The sequence below is a fragment of the Salvelinus fontinalis genome, chromosome 37, assembly GCF_029448725.1.
Source record: "Salvelinus fontinalis isolate EN_2023a chromosome 37, ASM2944872v1, whole genome shotgun sequence".
Lineage (NCBI taxonomy): Eukaryota > Metazoa > Chordata > Actinopteri > Salmoniformes > Salmonidae > Salvelinus > Salvelinus fontinalis.
In genome coordinates, this window is record NC_074701.1 from 32,781,970 (window position 1) to 32,799,662 (window position 17,693).

The 17,693-nt window shown below is 41.2% G+C and overlaps 1 protein-coding gene across 25 annotated transcripts in view; it reads left to right on the plus strand.

Annotated features, from left to right (window-relative positions):
• LOC129836540 (calcium-activated potassium channel subunit alpha-1-like) overlaps nt 1–17,693 on the plus strand; it is a 361,164-nt gene that overhangs the window by 262,154 nt on the left and 81,317 nt on the right. For 22 of the 25 annotated variants that reach the window (XM_055902871.1, XM_055902883.1, XM_055902881.1 and 19 more), the window contains 2 exons: nt 2,336–2,422; nt 2,710–2,786. In XM_055902871.1, the coding sequence (XP_055758846.1) occupies nt 2,336–2,422; nt 2,710–2,786 (164 nt within the window). Of the gene's footprint in view, nt 1–2,335; nt 2,423–2,709; nt 2,787–4,376; nt 4,386–10,050; nt 10,225–17,693 lie in introns of all 25 variants that reach the window. The other 3 variants (XM_055902896.1, XM_055902894.1, XM_055902897.1) reach the window with 2 other exon arrangements.

The window sequence follows — 17,693 nt, forward strand, 5'->3', positions numbered from 1 at the left end:
TATAGCAATACTAGTTTACTATAGCAATACTAGTTTACTATAGCAGTACTAGTTTACAATAGCAGAACTAGTTTACTATAGCAATACTAGTTTACTATAACACTACTAGTTTAATATAACACTACTATACTAGTTTACCATAGCACTACTAGTTTACTATAACACTACTAGTTTACTATAGCAATACTAGTTTACTATAGCAGTACTAGTTTACAATAGCAGAACTAGTTTACTATAGCAATACTAGTTTACTATAGCAGTACTAGTTTACTATAGCAATACTAGTTTACCATAGCAATACTAGTTTACTATAACACTACTAGTTTACTATAGCAATACTAGTTTACTATAGCAGTACTAGTTTACAATAGCAGAACTAGTTTACTATAGCAATACTAGTTTACTATAACACTACTAGTTTAATATAACACTACTATACTAGTTTACCATAGCACTACTAGTTTACTATAACACTACTAGTTTACTATAGCAATACTAGTTTACTATAGCAGTACTAGTTTACAATAGCAGAACTAGTTTACTATAGCAATACTAGTTTACTATAACACTACTAGTTTAATATAACACTACTATACTAGTTTACCATAGCAATACTAGTTTACTATAACACTACTAGTTTACTATAGCAGTACTAGTTTACTATAGCAGTACTAGGTTACTATAGCAATATGACAATACACTATATAACAACACTTAAGCCTTTAGCAGATATTTCCTATTCCTCTGTAGTGTTAGTCCGAAAGGCTGTTCATTCCCTAGCATTCCACTGTTCATTACTAACCCAGGTAACAGTATGTAACTGTAGTGTAGCATTCCACTGTCCATTACTAACCCAGGTAACAGTATGTAACTGTAGTGTAGCATTCCACTGTCCATTACTAACCCAGGTAACAGTATGTAACTGTAGTGTAGCATTCCACTGTTCATTACTAACCCAGGTAACAGTATGTAACTATAGTGTAGCATTCCACTGTCCATTAATAACCCAGGTAACAGTATGTAACTGTAGTGTAGCATTCCACTGTCCATTACTAACCCAGGTAACAGTATGTAACTGTAGTGTAGCATTCCACTGTCCATTACTAACCCAGGTAACAGTATGTAACTGTAGTGTAGCATTCCACTGTCCATTACTAACCCAGGTAACAGTATGTAACTGTAGTGTAGCATTCCACTGTCCATTACTAACCCAGGTAACAGTATGTAACTGTAGTGTAGCATTCCACTGTCCATTACTAACCCAGGTAACAGTATGTAACTGTAGTGTAGCATTCCACTGTCCATTACTAACCCAGGTAACAGTATGTAACTGTAGTGTAGCATTCCACTGTTCATTACTAACCCAGGTAACAGTATGTAACTGTAGTGTAGCATTCCACTGTCCATTACTAACCCAGGTAACAGTATGTAACTGTAGTGTAGCATTCCACTGTTCATTACTAACCCAGGTAACAGTATGTAACTATAGTGTAGCATTCCACTGTCCATTACTAACCCAGGTAACAGTATGTAACTGTAGTGTAGCATTCCACTGTCCATTACTAACCCAGGTAACAGTATGTAACTATAGTGTAGCATTCCACTGTCCATTACTAACCCAGGTAACAGTATGTAACTATAGTGTAGCATTCCACTGTCCATTACTAACCCAGGTAACAGTATGTAACTGTAGTGTAACATTCCACTGTCCATTACTAACCCAGGTAACAGTATGTAACTATAGTGTAGCATTCCACTGTCCATTACTAACCCAGGTAACAGTATGTAACTGTAGTGTAACACTCCAATGTCCAGTAATAACCCAGGTAACAGTATGTAACTGACTGCTGAGGCTGAAACCACTCCATAACAACAACAATTTAAATAATTTCTGACCCCCCCCTTCACTCCTCCTACCTCTGCCCATACATCCACTCCATTAAAATTGACCAACCAACTCATGCTGTTGTGCATTCTGTCGATCTGTGTGATTAGCTTCAGAGAAGGTGGCTAAACATGGAAACAATGATTTTTTCCACCACACTATACCACTTTAATAACCACCTCCATACAGAGGCCTGCTATCCTAGACTGTAGAGCATTTATACAACTTCCATTATAACTACTCTCCAAACTAAACAACTGGAGACTGCAGAAGCTGTGATTTCATTGACCAATCCGATCAGGCTGCATTAGCTCGCTGGTCATTGTACTGTAGCTCCAGCCAGAGGGTTGATGATGTGTGTGTACCATTCCTCTTGATTAGCGCGTGAGTGTGACTAACGGCCATAACAGCTTCTAAAGAGTGTGATGTCATCTATCTCCCATTACCCAGCATCCTCATCAACCCGGGGAACCACGTAAAGATGCAGGAAGGAACTCTGGGGTTCTTCATCGCCAGTGACGCCAAAGAAGTAAAGAGGTAATGGCTATCATCCCACCATCACGGAAAAATACAGAAACACGCCACAGGAAAAGTCTGTTTAAAGCCTTGCCTGGGTTTTCTGTGTTCATTGTCTTGGTGGCTAAAAGGAGATTAGGCATTAAACTTCTCTAAATATCTTGTTAAAAATAAAGGTTTCATTGGTAAAAGTAAAAGCCAGCTGGTTAAAGCCAACTCACAGGTCAACCTGGTGACATGGGTCAAACTCACAAGGTGAGTTGCAAACTGAGATGATAAATGTCTATGCTGCTGTTTTCTACCCTCAGAGCATTTTTCTACTGCAAAGCTTGTCACGATGACATCACAGACCCCAAACGGATCAAAAAGTGTGGCTGCAAACGACGTGAGTACACCCACAACACAATCACTCACCACTCGTATGACCCTCATCTCCCCCCAACCCCTCCCCCACCTCCCACTGTCGCTGAATTAGGATTAGGATGTGCTATAATATGAATGATGTCATATCCCTCACTGTTTCTCATAGGAATATCCTTTTACAGCGATAACTATATTTTTTGCTATTATACACTTTGAATTGGAAATTTCCCCAGCGATGACCTTGAGTCCCATTTGAAAGTGTAATAACTATGATCACAATTCCTCAACCTTCATTGTGGTATAATCCAAAATCAATGCATGATGATATTATTTATTAAATCCAAAAGCAGTACAGGCAACATTCTGCACATTTAGTTTGATTTATTAATTTCATGACTAAAATATGTAACCTGATCATGTTATGTATCATAATGACGAAACTAGTTAGAAGGGTGGACTGAAGTCTGGAGGCAGAAAGGGACCGAGAGAGAGAGAGTTGTCAGTGTGCTAATGATGGAGTGAGTTTGAGTGACAGGAGTAGCTGAGCAGACGAGGGAGGCTGTCAGGTCACCATAGCGACTCTGTGATATGGGCAGAGCTATTGACCTCAGTCAGGTGGAAGAATAAATGAACCAATGGCGTTTCTCTGCTCAGGGTTCATGGGGTCAGACAACCACATACCCTATTGGTCACACCATACAGTTTCAGAACACCGTAATGGTCCAGGCATACTACCATACACTTCTGCCAGCGGAGGATGACTTGGAATATGACCCTTTTTCTCAACTTGTACTATTGATCAGATTGGGAATTAGAGAATGTTTACAAGGGTTGGGCTCAATTGCTTTTCAATTCAGGAAGTAAACTCATTGAGGAAAATAATATACAGTAAGTTGTATTTTCAGTCTACTTCCTGAATAGGCTGAATTAAAAGCATTAAGGGCCTTATTACTACCTGACCTACATGGGCCCTTGTCCCAACATGTTAAATAGTTCCACCTCTTGCAGTCTTCATACATCTAGAAAGGTCAGCAACAATTACAGTAAGCAGCCTACGCCCAAACAAATGCACAATCTCCACTGTCCTTTCCCTTTGTCTGTGTCATCTCACTTATTCAGTCTAAAGGCCTGGTAGTTTGTCAGGTAGAGAGAACCAGAGACCTGTATTGTCTGATTATCACTATAAGGCCAAACTGAGGCAAGCTGAGCTGTACTGGCCTGGTTACACATCCGCCACAGTTTCTGCAACAGTGCTGGAATGGACAGAAATATATCTGAGCCAGCACTGTACGGTTCAGGTTGGCCCTATAGTGTGAATCAGGCATTGCTCCAATAGATTTACTGTACCTGAAACGAGACAGTTCTATTTGAGATTATTTTAGTTTCTGTGTCTCTGTCTGATTTAATGTTGTATTACCAACAGGATGGCCACATTTAGAGAGATGACATTTCCATTACTAGAATGAATGTTTGTCTTCTGTTAGTTCTGTTTTGTTTCTGTTGCTGTTTGTTTTGTCCAAGTTTTTATGACCATTGACATGTTGTTGATGTTATTTCCTTCCCCTGCTGCCGGTGGGAAACACCACTACTTTATTTAACCACTCTCTGGTAGTGATTTACTGTGAGTAAAAAAACACGGGTTCCCTCCTACCCAGAGTGCAGTGCGAGTGTCTCTTCTCTTTCTCTGCCAGCAGTATTCTATGTTGCATGTTACCGGTGTAGCATTTGAATCATTCTCCCAGCCTCTCATCTTTACACTGTCCTGCCTCAGACCAGGCCTGAATTCAGCAGAACTCAAACTCACACCTACATCTGATTATCTAGTCTGTCTCCTCATAGGCTCATAGTCTAGCCCGGCCTCTGACTCCCTTAATATGACAGAGGGTGATTTTAGTATAGGAGAAGTGCATGAACTCTCCTCGACATTTTTGCCTCAAGATCTGTATTAGAAACCCAATCCTACGCCTTGTGTCTTCAGCTATCCATGAGTCCTCCTTACCCGCTCTCTAATGACACGCACTGAGTAAGAGACAAGACATCAGGAGGGGGGAGACAGAAGAATTTTTTTTTATTTAGATTCAAATTAATCTTCTCACTCTGAGGCTATTTTGTACACTGCTGTATTTTCAGAAAAGCGTAAAGTGTTCTTGTGGGAAGTTCTGGAAATGATTCAGCTCAGCAAGCAATGTCTCCAAAACACAATCAAAACAATCTGGTTGTACACCCCTCACCCTCCACCCCCCTCGCTGCTTTTAGTTCCCCTCCCCACCCCCAGTGCTTCTAGTCCCCCTCGCCACTCCCCAGTTCTCTGGTACTCTGCCCAGCTCCAATCGTACCACTACCCAGAGTTCATCAGTGCATTAAGAATTTAAATATTGTCACCCCCAGCCCCACTGCAATTCATTTCAATTCTAGATGGTCATCAGGCCCTTTTTTACTCGCTGTCATCAATCCCCTGAGTGAAAGAAAACTGCTTTACGAGACAGTGCTTTAACTGTACTGCGTCCTTCTTTGCTGTACTACTAGTTGGCCACTAGGTGGCGATGTCTTGCCACAGTCTTGAATGTAGCCTTATCGAAGGAAACTTACACTGAGGTCCTCAGAAACCTATTCAGCAAGAATATTATGAGCAACAGGGTCTGTTTCAGTCATAGACACAGAATTACTAGAATGGTAAAAAAAAAAGGCCCTTAGACCACTGTAATTGAACTGGAACACTCATGTGTATACAGAGTATGGCCGCCGGTCCACCCATCACAGACCCATTGATTTGAATGGAATGACTGTTCTGGTAATACTATTTCTATGGTTACAGTAAACAGTGAAAGGGATCATTTCATTAACTCTTGGCTGTGTTTTATGGTGTTTGGGTTTTTGGTTTGGTTGAGATGTGTCTGAACACAAAGTGAGTCTTTCGAGGAAAAACTGTTCTTTGTGTTACACATTCCTCTATTTACATTTGAGCTTTGCAACATGATACAATCACTGGATAAAAGTGGCTTTAGTTTATTTAAAAAAACATTTTATATAAGTATCCATATGTTATTAAGTTTGATTTACTATTCAAAGTCAACACAGCTCATCACGTTCTTGCTAAATAGGGTTGTCTTTCACTTTAGAGGACCAGTGACCATAAGTATGAGTTCCATTAGGACATCCTTCTCACTATTGATATTCAACTTGACTTGTGCCTTTGTATATTTTGTCTGGTGGAATGTTGAATGTGACAAATGAAAACAAACTTTTATTTCCAGAACCACAAAAAAAAGACGGACAGCGTAGTGGTGTGAGTGTGTGTTAACAATCACCTTTCTTTGACAAAATGTACACAGACAGTCATGTTCATGTTGACTCTTGTGGTGAAGCATGTCCTAAAAGGGACACCATAGTCCATACTGTAGTAGGCTAGATCAGGGTAAAGGGTATGTGTGAAGTCATTTGTGTCAAACACATTGTCATGTTGTGTCGTGTTCTCCATCTCCCCCTCCCGTCTCTCGCTAACCAAAATGACCACGACACGTACTGTGTTCAACTGAATACCCACCTAGAAAAAAAGTCACAAGTAAAAGTCAGAGTTCAGCATGAAATGACACTCACTGCTCGGGTCTGGTACGCCTCCAAACTGTTTCTGCTCTGGAAACAGTTACCCCACTCCACACCCTTTAATCGCTATGATCTCTCTATGCATGCTTATGAATGTTTATAAAGCACTTGTGCATGCTGTTTATAGGACACACAGACCCTGATGGGGCCAGGCCTCGCTCTCCATTCTCTCTCTGGCAACAAACTCTCCTAGCCACATGTGGTTAAAACAGTAAAGGTAGACGTATAGTTCTTCCCAGAGAGAGGGAGAGAGTGCGTTTCTGTGATCGTGTTAGTGTGAGTTGGTGAGTTGGCATCCTGGCACAGAGAGAATGGGAACCAGGGACTGTTGTCTATCGCTGAACCAGAGCCACGGCAATCTAGAACCGCTGCTCTGAGGGGCTTTCATTACCTACCGCTCCTCCTGGGGTTAAGATCTTGACATATATACACACACACATATACGCTTCAAATGTGTGATATAGTCATGTATATGCACAGTAACTTGCAAATACAGTGCATTCGGAAAGTATTCAGACCCCTTGAGTTTTTCCAGATTTTGTTACGTTACAGGCGTATTCTGAAATGGATTTAAAAAAAAATCCTTGTCAATCTAAACACAATATACCCTATAATGACAAAGCAAAAATAAATAATTGCCATGCCTTATTTACTTAAGTATTCAGACCCTTTGCTATGAGACTCGAAATTGAGCTCAGGTGCATCCAGTTTCCATGATCATCCTTGAGATGTTTCTATAACTCGATTGGAGTCCACCTGTGGTAAATTCAATTGATTGGACATGATTTGGAGAAGCACACACCTGTCAAAGCAAAAACCAAGCCATGAGGTAGAAGGAATTGTCCATAAAGCTCCGAGACAGGATTGTGTTAAAGAAACAGATTGGGGAAGGGTACCAATTTTTTTTTTTGCAGCATTGAAGGTCTCCAAGAACACAGTGGCATCAATCCTTCTTAAATGAAGATGTTTGGAACCACCAAGACTCTTCCTAGAGCTGGCCTCCTGGACAAACTGAGCAATCGTGGGAGAAGGGCCTTGGTCAGGGAGGTGACCAAGAACTGAATGGTCACTCTGACAGAGCTCCGGAGTTACTCTGTGGAGATAGGAGAACCTTCCAGAAGGACAACCATCTCTGCAGCACTCCACCAATCAGGCCTTTATGGTAGAGTGGCCAGATGGAAGCCGCCACTCAGTAAAAGGCACATGACAGCCTGCTTGGATTCTCTGGTCTGATGAAACCAAGATTGAACTGTTTGGCCTGAATACCAAGCGTCATGTCTGGAGGAAACCTGGCACCATCCCTACGGTGATGCATGGTGGTGGCAGCATCATGCTTTGGGGATGTTTTTCAGCGTCAGGGACTAGGAGACCAGTCAGGATTGAGGGACAGATGAACGGAGCAAAGTACAGAGAGATAATTCATGAAAACCTGCTCCAGAGTGCTCAAGACCTCAGACTGGGGCGAAGGTTCACTTTCCAACAGGACAACGACCCGAAGCACACAGTCAAGACAACGCAGGAGTGGCTTCGGGACAAGTCTCTTAAAATCCTTGAGTGGCCCAGCCAGAGCCCAGATTTGAACCCGATCAAACATCTCTGGAGAGACCTGAAAATAGCTGTGCAGCAACGCTCCCCATCCAACCTGACAGAGCTTGAGAGGATCTGCAGAAAAGAATGGGAGAAACTCCCCAAATACAGGTGTGCCAAGTTTGTAGCGTCCTACCTAAGAAGACGCGATGCTGTAATCACTGCCAAAGGTACTTAAACAAAGTACTGAGTAAAGGTTCTGAATACTTATATAAATGTGATATTTTTTTTTTTTAATTATAAATTAGCAAACATGTCAATTGTTATATTTTTATTTTATGTTTTTATTTAACCTTTATTTTAGGCAAGTCAGTTCAGAACCAATTCGTATTTGCAATGACGGCCTAGGAACAGTGGGTTGACTGCCTTGTTCAGGGGCAGAACAACAGATTTTTATCTTATCAGCTCTGGGATTCGATCTAGCAACCTTTCAGTTACTGGCCCGACGCTCTAACCACTAGGCTACCTGCCGCCCCTATACGGACAATTCTTTTGTTGCTTTGTCATTATGGGGTATTGTGTGTAGATTGATGAGGGATTAAAACAATTTTATACATTTTAGAATAAGGCTGTAAGGTAACAAAATGTGGAAAAAGTCAAGGCGTCTGAATACTTTCCGAATGCACTGTACATACACACCACTCTCAAGCCTCTCTGGAGGAGTGCTGCTGTAGTGAAACTCTTGTCCTGCTAGCATGGAATGGCCTGGCCAGTCTAGCCAGTATATTAGTGTGATGAATCCTTGACCACGGCTGCCGCAGCTGCATGAGGGGATACAGGTACGTGATCCACACCTTTTAGCCGGACGGATAGAGGATGTTATGATCTGTTATGTTCTGAATGAAACATTATATGTCTGTATGAGGTTTACTGCTGAAGACATTGTTCATGCTACTCTCTGGCTCTGAATGACCCCCCTCCCATTCCCCTCTATCCCCTCCCCCCTTTACCCCACTGTCATATTTGCCTTTATACCTGTTATGGCATTTTCAGCCTTAGGACACAGCTTGACCCTTGACCCTGAGACCATTTTGACTAGCCAAATTGGACTACAACTTTCAAATTGTTAAAAACTTTATTGATCAAAACAAGACTTTGGGATGAAATTGAAAGAGCTTCATTTGACCATGGTAATATATTGCACACAATTCTCACTGCAGTTTGGCACTCTTGCCGTATATGAAGCACCCTAATATTTTAGGCAGGGGTTGGATCCAAAATAATTTTCTGATCGTTTTGTTTGAAACAGAACCATTTTCGTCCTTTTTTTTAACCTGTCAAATCAACATAGTTTTTACATTTAGCTGATTAATTTACTCCACCAATTATCAAGGATAGAGAAGCTACAGAATGGGTAGATGTTTACATGTTTCATTGGTCATATAAGTGCAGGCGCGAGATGTGACTGAAATTTCAATGGTGGAGAGAGAGCAAGAAAGATGGGTGGACATAAATGGGGGGCTTGGCTTGAAGCGCTAAACATCATGACGTGAATTGGAATGTGTTTAGTTTATTACTAGCATCAGAACTTAACTTATAACAGAATTTTTTTTATTTTTTTATTTAACCTTTATTTAACCAGGTAGGCAAATTGAGAACACGTTCTCATTTACAATTGCGACCTGGCCAAGATAAAGCAAAGCAGTTCGACACATACAACAACACATAGTTACACATGGAGTAAAAACAAACATATAGTCAATAATACAGTGAAAAAAAAAAAAGAATGATATACTAGGCATGAAAACAATTTTCGGAACAAAAAAACAGTTCTCAAGATGTAAAAATAATGGTTCTGTTCCGGAATACTAGAGATGACTTTCGTTTTCGGTTCTGTTTCTGTTCCCTGAAAATTGTTGTTCTTTTATGATTTTCTTTTGTGTTTTCTGAACCGGTTCCAACCCCTGATTGTAGGTGCCCTTTACTGGTCTTTTGTTGGGGCTCAAGCCTGCGTGAGCTGGCATCTAAGGCTTTGCATTTATTATCTTATTGTCTCCTTTATGGAGTAACCTTCTGGCTTCCCTGAATGACTATTTCACCTTTTGCCATTAACCTGCTGCTTTTCCTCTTCCTCTCATCCCAAATCATGACTGTAGCCAAGATGTCCGCCTACAAACAAATGAAACTGGCATGTTGTTTTGATTGCGGCCGTTCAGAGCGAGACTGCTCTTGCATGTCAGGCAGTGTACATAGTAACATGGACACCCTACAGAGGGCCTACCCACTCTCCTCTGTCTCTGTTCATGATTGCGCAACCACTTTACGTGCCTGTAAGTTACACCGCCCAACACATGCTGTTACATGTCTGTTTTGTGTGTGGACCATGTACCTTTGTGCTTTATCCGTAACGTTGTCCATGTGGCGTGCTTCCATAGTTGCTGTTGCTCTGTTGTTTCTTATTTAAATGTATTTGTGATGATTGGTTTTTGAATTTGAGTATTTATTATTATCTTTTCTGTGGGTTGTATTGGGTGGCAGTGATGGTGTTGCTTTGTGGTGCTGCTCTACTGTAGCTGTTAGCTCTGTGGCTGGCGCCTGCTACATCAGTCAACCACTCGGATGGGGACTGCTATTAGACAGTTGGTGTTTCGTGTCTTATATTCTTTCAAATACTGTATATTATCTATAATTTTGATGGAAAAAAACGTGACTTCGTTGAAGGGATGATTTATTTCTGTTTATTTGTGTTGTTGTTTTGTCTTACTTTGTTTATGAAGGCATCGCAAGCCTTTAGAGGAACCTCCTTGCTAATTGTGTTTCTGTTCTGTTCCTGATCATTTTATTTCACACACACAGGACTGACTTGTGCAGGAACGAGAGCCATGTTCATCAACTGATATTCATACATAATGTAGATATGTAGCATATCAAGTGGGCTTTATCTTACTACTAAACAAGATGACATCATCATACACAACGGGAAGCCAATGAGGGCAATGGCAAAAGCGGAGAGTTTTCATTTTTTTTTTAAAGTACAGTGACTGTTGAAGAATCCGAAAGTATATTTTTATTCCATTGTTTGCTAGCTGGTTAGCTAGCGCACGCTCATTGACCACCATTGAAAACATTGCAAACGCTAGTTAACTAGCTAGCCAGTTAATATAACTTGTATTCTCCAAATGTACACTACCGGTCAAAAGTATTAGAACAGCTACTCATTCAAGGGTTTTTCTTTATTTTTACTATTTTCCACATTGTAGAATAATAATGAAGACATCAAAACTATGGAATAACACATATGGAATCATGTAGTAATCAAAAAAGTGTTAAAACAAATCAAAATATATTTAATATTTGAAATTTTTCAAAGTAGCCACCCTTCGCCTTGACGACAGCTTTGCGCACTCTTGGCATTCTCTCAACCAGCTTCACCTGGAATGCTTTTCCAACAGTCTTGAAGGAGTTCGCACATATGCTGAGCACTTGTTGGCTGCTTTTCCTTCACTCTGCGGTCCGACTCGTCCCAAACCATCTCAATTGGGTTGAGGTTAGGGGATTGTGGAGGCCAGGTTATCTGATGCAGCACTCCATCACTCTCCTTCTTGGTAAAATAACCCTTACACAGCCTGGAGGTGTGTTGGGTCATTGTCCTGTTGAAAAACAAATTATAGTCCCACTAAGCCCAAACGAGATGCTATGGCATATCGCTGCAGACTGCTGTGGTAGCCATGCTGGTTGTGTGCCTTGAATTCTAAATAAATCACAGACAGTGTCACCAGCAAAGCACTCCCAAACCATCACATCTCCTCCTCCATGCTTTACGGTGGGAAATACACATGTGAAGATCATCCGTTCATCCATACCGCATCTCACGAAGACACGGCAGTTGGAACCAAAAACCAACTTGTACTCCAGACCAAAGGACACATTTCCACTGGTCTAATGTCCATTGCTCGTGTTTCTTGGTCCAAGCAAGTCTCTTCTTCTTATTGGTGTCCTTTAGTAGTGGTTTCATGCAGCAATTCGACCATGAAGGCCTGATTTACGCAGTCTCCTCTGGACAGTTGATGTTGAGATGTGTCTTGAACTCAGAGGATAAGTTCATTAGAGGCTGGTAACTCTAATGAACTTATCCTCTGCAGCAGAGGTAACTCTGGGTCTTACATTCCTGTGGCAGTCCTCATGAGAGCCAGTTTCATCATAACGCTTGATGGTTTTTGCGACTGCACCTGAAGAAACTTTCAATGTTCTTGAAATGTTCTGTATTGACTGACCTTCATGTCTTAAAGTAATGATGGATTGTCATTTATATTTGCTTATTGAGCTGTTCTTGCCATAATATGGACTTGGTCTTTTACCAAATAAGGCTATCTTCTGTGTACCAACCCTACCTCGTCACAAAACAACTGATTGGCTCAAACGCATTAAAAAGCAAATAAATTCCACAAATTAACTTTTAATGAGGCACACCTGTTAATTGACATGCATTCCAGGTGACTACCTCATGAAGCTGGTTGAGAGAATGCCAAGTGTGCAAAGCTGTCAAGGCAACGGGCTATTTGAAGAATCTCAAATATACAACTTTTTTGGTTACTACATGATTCCATATGTGTTATTTCATAGTGTTGATGTCTTCACTATTATTTTACAATGTGGAAAATAGTAAAAAAATTAAGAAAAGCCCTGGAATGAGTAGGAGTTCTACAACTTTTGACCAGTAGTGGATGTTAACTAGCTTCGGAGTATAACTCACATCTGCTTTTGACATCAGGATACGATTTGAGTACTGGTTATCTCCAAAATTGGTTAGTAGCTTTGATTGCATGTTGACAGTTCATCGAGAGCCTGTTGCTAGCCACAGTACAAACTTAATTTTACCAGGTTCCCGTGAAGCAATTCTAATGACAGTCCACCACAACATACCAGAGAGTTTTCTGATTAGCAAGGGGTAGGTAGTCTGTGTTAAAAAAAACACAGTTTGAGATCATTGTGGGTTTTCTCCATTGGTGTCCATTTGAAATTGGACTTCCCAGGAAAACCAGAGGGGTGGGGCTTAGCGATTTATTGGCTCTTCACAATATCACACCCTCTTTTGTGGCCACGCCCTGTTGCGTATGATGTAATTTTGCTGACAGTACCTTTAAAGTTTCTCACTGTTTACATCCTCATTGCCACACTTCCACCACGTTTCTCTTCAAGGTTCTCACCGTGGCTTATTACATGATTATATGTGATCATAAGACTCTTGTCTGTCAGAGTATTGTGGTATGTAGTTGTTGATTGTGTGTCTCTCTCCATTATTATAGGACGTGGGTTAATCTTCCTATGAGAAAACAATGAAAATGATCTTTAGTTATTTAGTTCTCTTTTCCCAGACTTGAACTTTGTCCCATCAAATGACTTCCTCCTCTTCCTCAGTTATCAGGAACCCAGGAAAACATGTTCTGTTTCTTTAAAGGGACAGGTCACTTTTTGAAGTTGTAGCTTATTTTACATTTACCGAGGGTGTTGTTGTTTCATCCAAATGTTGACATTTGTTAGTTGGTTATTTAGCAACATCCAGATTGCTAGTGGAAACAGATTAAACCAGTCAGCGGTGCATTCAAAAGCCTGGGAACTTAGCCCTCTGTTGCTCCTCTATCCCCATCTGATTTCCTCCTCAGCATTCTCCCACCATCTGCGAGTGAGCTCAGACTAGATTAGTGTCAACCGGCTGATGTTGAGTTTGGTTTTTCCTCTTGTAGGTTGGTGGGCCACTACGCTCCATCTGCACCTATAGCTGGCCATTAGGGAAGTTACTGATCTCTCTCCTCCATCAGCCCCTCCTAGGATTTCAGGGAATCTTCCTGCCTTGGATTTCTTCTTGTTCTCTTTGAAGGGGAAATCTGCACTTGCTTCAACCATTTTTGGACGTATAAATGAATGATATGTACCCATTGATTCTTGAAGAATATAACTTACCTCATGAGCTGAGTTCAACTGTCGGCCACCATCAGCTCCATCTATGAATTTGCAAATGGTTACATTTCTCCAGCCCCATCCCTCAGCTTTTTACCGAAAGGGGTGAAAACGCTCTGTTATTGTTTCAACTGCGGATTTCCCCGTTTTACTCTGGAGAGAGAGAATAGGGTCGCAATGTCTGTTAGGGATCGCGATCATTGGATTTTCTCTCTGTCTTTTTTCTGTCTTTCAGAGAGGATAGGATGTCTCTGATAGGATGTCTCTGATAGGATGTCTCTGATAGGATGTCTCTGATAGGATGTCTCAGATAGGATGTCTCTGATAGGATGTCTCTGATAGGATGTCTCTGATAGGATGTCTCAGATAGGATGTCTCAGATAAGATGTCTCTGATAGGATGTCTCTGATAGGATGTCTCTGATAGGATGTCTCAGATCACGACTTCATTCACATCTGAAATAGATTTTCCTCTCTGGATAACTGGTTTCTTTTTGGATAGTGTTTACTTATTTATTTACTGTATCTGCGAGGCACTTCACGTCGTATGTTATTAACATGTTACATTTTGACCAGACCTTATGCAGAGTAGTTTGCCAATTGAAATATACATGAACGGGGAAATAGTAGACATGTGAAACGCATAGCTCTGTCTAAATCTAAGTGGTTGTGCTTCTTCCTTAGTAAGAGCAGTGATTCAGCTAGAAGGTGAAGCTTGTGGAGGTCATCTTTGGGACACACTGTTTTTGATCTCTCAGGGTATTGTTTGTCCCAGCTTACACTTTTTCTGTGGACCATCTGGGGTTCGAGCCTGGAGGCTGGGCCTGGAGGCTGGACCTGCTGGGGCTGGACCGGCAGGGGTTAGGGGCAGGAGAAGGGGCCTGGCCCTGGAGCTGGGTCTGTGTGCTGTGAGCAAGTCTGGGTCTTACTTACGGAGGAAGGGAGATGTGTGTGTGTGTGTGTGTGTGTGTGTGTGTGTGTGTGTGTGTGTGTGTGTGTGTGTGTGTGTGTCAGCAGCAGGCGTTCCTTATCCAGCCTGACGTGGAAATTATGTTTGCATTTTCATTTCTCTGGCCCTGCTGGTCCGTCACCGAAACCTGCTCTGACAGCTCCTGTCCACCAGGCAAGCTTGGTTCCCCCTTCTCCCAACCGTGTTCCTCTGTCGCACTACCCCTCAGACGCTAGCCGGTTAGCCTGCCGCCTCTGCGGACGCGGGCAGATCGATAGCGACAGATGCCAGAGCCAGCGAGGGTCCCTGTTTGAGGGTGTGTGTCACAGGGCAGCCCTGGGCCTTCACTGTGACCTTTACTGTTGGAGACAGAACAGAGCAGGGAGGGATAATATAGCTAGCTAGCTCACTGTCTGACTCATCCCAAATAGGGATAGGACTCTATTCCCTATATAATAGCACCATATTCCCTATATAATATGATCCTATTCCCTCTATAATAGCACCCTATTCCCTATATAATAGCACCATTTTCCATATCTAATAGCACCATATTCCCTATATAATAGCACCCTAGTCCCTATATAATAGCACTATATTCCATATATAATTGGACCCTATTCCCTATATAATAGCACTATATTCCATATATAATAGGACCCTAGTCCCTAATAATAGCACCATATTCCCTATATAATAGCACCCTATTCCCTATATAATAGCACTCTATTCCCTATATAATTGGACCCTATTCCCTATATAATAGCACCCTATTACCTTTATAATAGCACCCTAGTCCCTATATAATAACACCCTATTACCTTTATAATAGCACCCTAGTCCCTATATAATAACACCCTATTCCCTATATAATAGCACTATATTCCATATATAATAGGACCCTAGTCCCTATATAATAACACCCTATTCCCTATATAATAGCACTATATTCCATATATAATAGGACCCTAGTCCCTATATAATAACACCCTATTCCCTATATAATAGCACTATATTCCATATATAATAGGACCCTAGTCCCTATATAATAACACCCTATTCCCTATATAATAGGACCCTATTCCTTATATAAAACCGCCCTATTCCTTATACAGTGGGGAGAACAAGTATTTGATACACTGCCGATTTTGCAGGTTTTCCTACTTACAAAGCATGTAGAGGTCTGTAATTTTTATCATAGGTACATAGGTGCAGTTAATTCTTACTGGTTGGTAGGTGATCAAAAACGTATGTCATGCAAATGAATTACTTAAAAATCATACAATGTGATTTTCTGGATTTTTGTTTTAGATTCCGTCTCTCACAGTTGAAGTGTACCTATGATAAAAATTACAGACCTCTACATGCTTTGTAAGTAGGAAAACCTGCAAAATCATCAGTGTATCAAATAATTGTTCTCCCCACTGTATAGCGCCCTATTCCTTGAGCTCCTGAGTGGCGCACTGGTCCAAGGCACTGCATCTCAGTGTAAGAGGCGTCACTACAGTCCCTGGTTTGATTCCAGAGAACCATAGGGTGGCCCAGCGTCGTCCGGGTTTGGCCGGGGTAGGCTGTCATTGTAAATAAGAATTTGTTCTTAACTGACTTGCCTAGTTAAATAAAGGTTAAATAGAAAATAAATAAATAAATATATAGTAGTACCCTATTCCTTATATATTGCGCATTACTTTTGGCCAGAGCCCTCTCTTGTATCCTTCATACAAATAACTATATCCACTTTATCTAATTTGTATTACTCTTTGAACTGTGAAATACCCGACTCAAACGACTGACTCAGAATGACTCAGTGACCGTGTTTGAAAACCCATACCAGTGTACTACATTCTTAAACTGCATACTATGTGCTCATTGTCACATTGTCACATTCTATTTAGCACCTACCGTTTAGTAAAAAGTATGCAGTATGCCACTGCCGCAACGCATGAGAGGCTCCTGATTAGCTGAATATAATATGAATTGAGTTATAGGCCTACTCAGGCTGGTTATAGGCAGACTATCACAATCTACCTAATGGCGTTATAGGCCTACTCAGGCTGGTTATAGGCAGACTATCACATTCTACCTAATGGAGTTATAGGTCTACTCAGGCTGGTTATAGGCAGACTATCACATTCTACCTAATGGAGTTATAGGTCTACTCAGGCTGGTTATAGGCAGACTATCACATTCTACCCAATGGAGTTATAGGTCTACTCAGGCTGGTTATAGGCAGACTATCACATTCTACCTAATGGAGTTATAGGTCTACTCAGGCTGGTTATAGTCAGACTATCACATTCTACCTAATGGAGTTATAGGCCTACTCAGGCTGGTTATAGGCAGACTATCACATTCTACCCAATGGAGTTATAGGCCTACTCAGGCTGGTTATAGGCAGACTATCACATTCTACCCAATGGAGTTATAGGCCTACTCAGGCTGGTTATAGTCAGACTATCACATTCTACCTAATGGAGTTATAGGACTACTCAGGCTGGTTATAGTCAGACTATCACATTCTACCTAATGGAGTTATATGACTACTCAGGCTGGTTATAGTCAGACTATCACATTCTACCTAATGGAGTTATAGGCCTACTCAGGCTGGTTATAGTCAGACTATCACATTCTACCTAATGGAGTTATAAGACTACTCAGGCTGGTTATAGTCAGACTATCACATTCTACCTAATGGAGTTATAAGACTACTCAGGCTGGTTATAGTCAGACTATCACATTCTACCTAATGGAGTTATAGGCCTACTCAGGCTGGTTATAGTCAGACTATCACATTCTACCTAATGGAGTTATAGGTCTACTCAGGCTGGTTATAGGCAGACTATAACATTCTACCTAATGGAGTTATAGGCCTACTCAGGCTGGTTATAGGCAG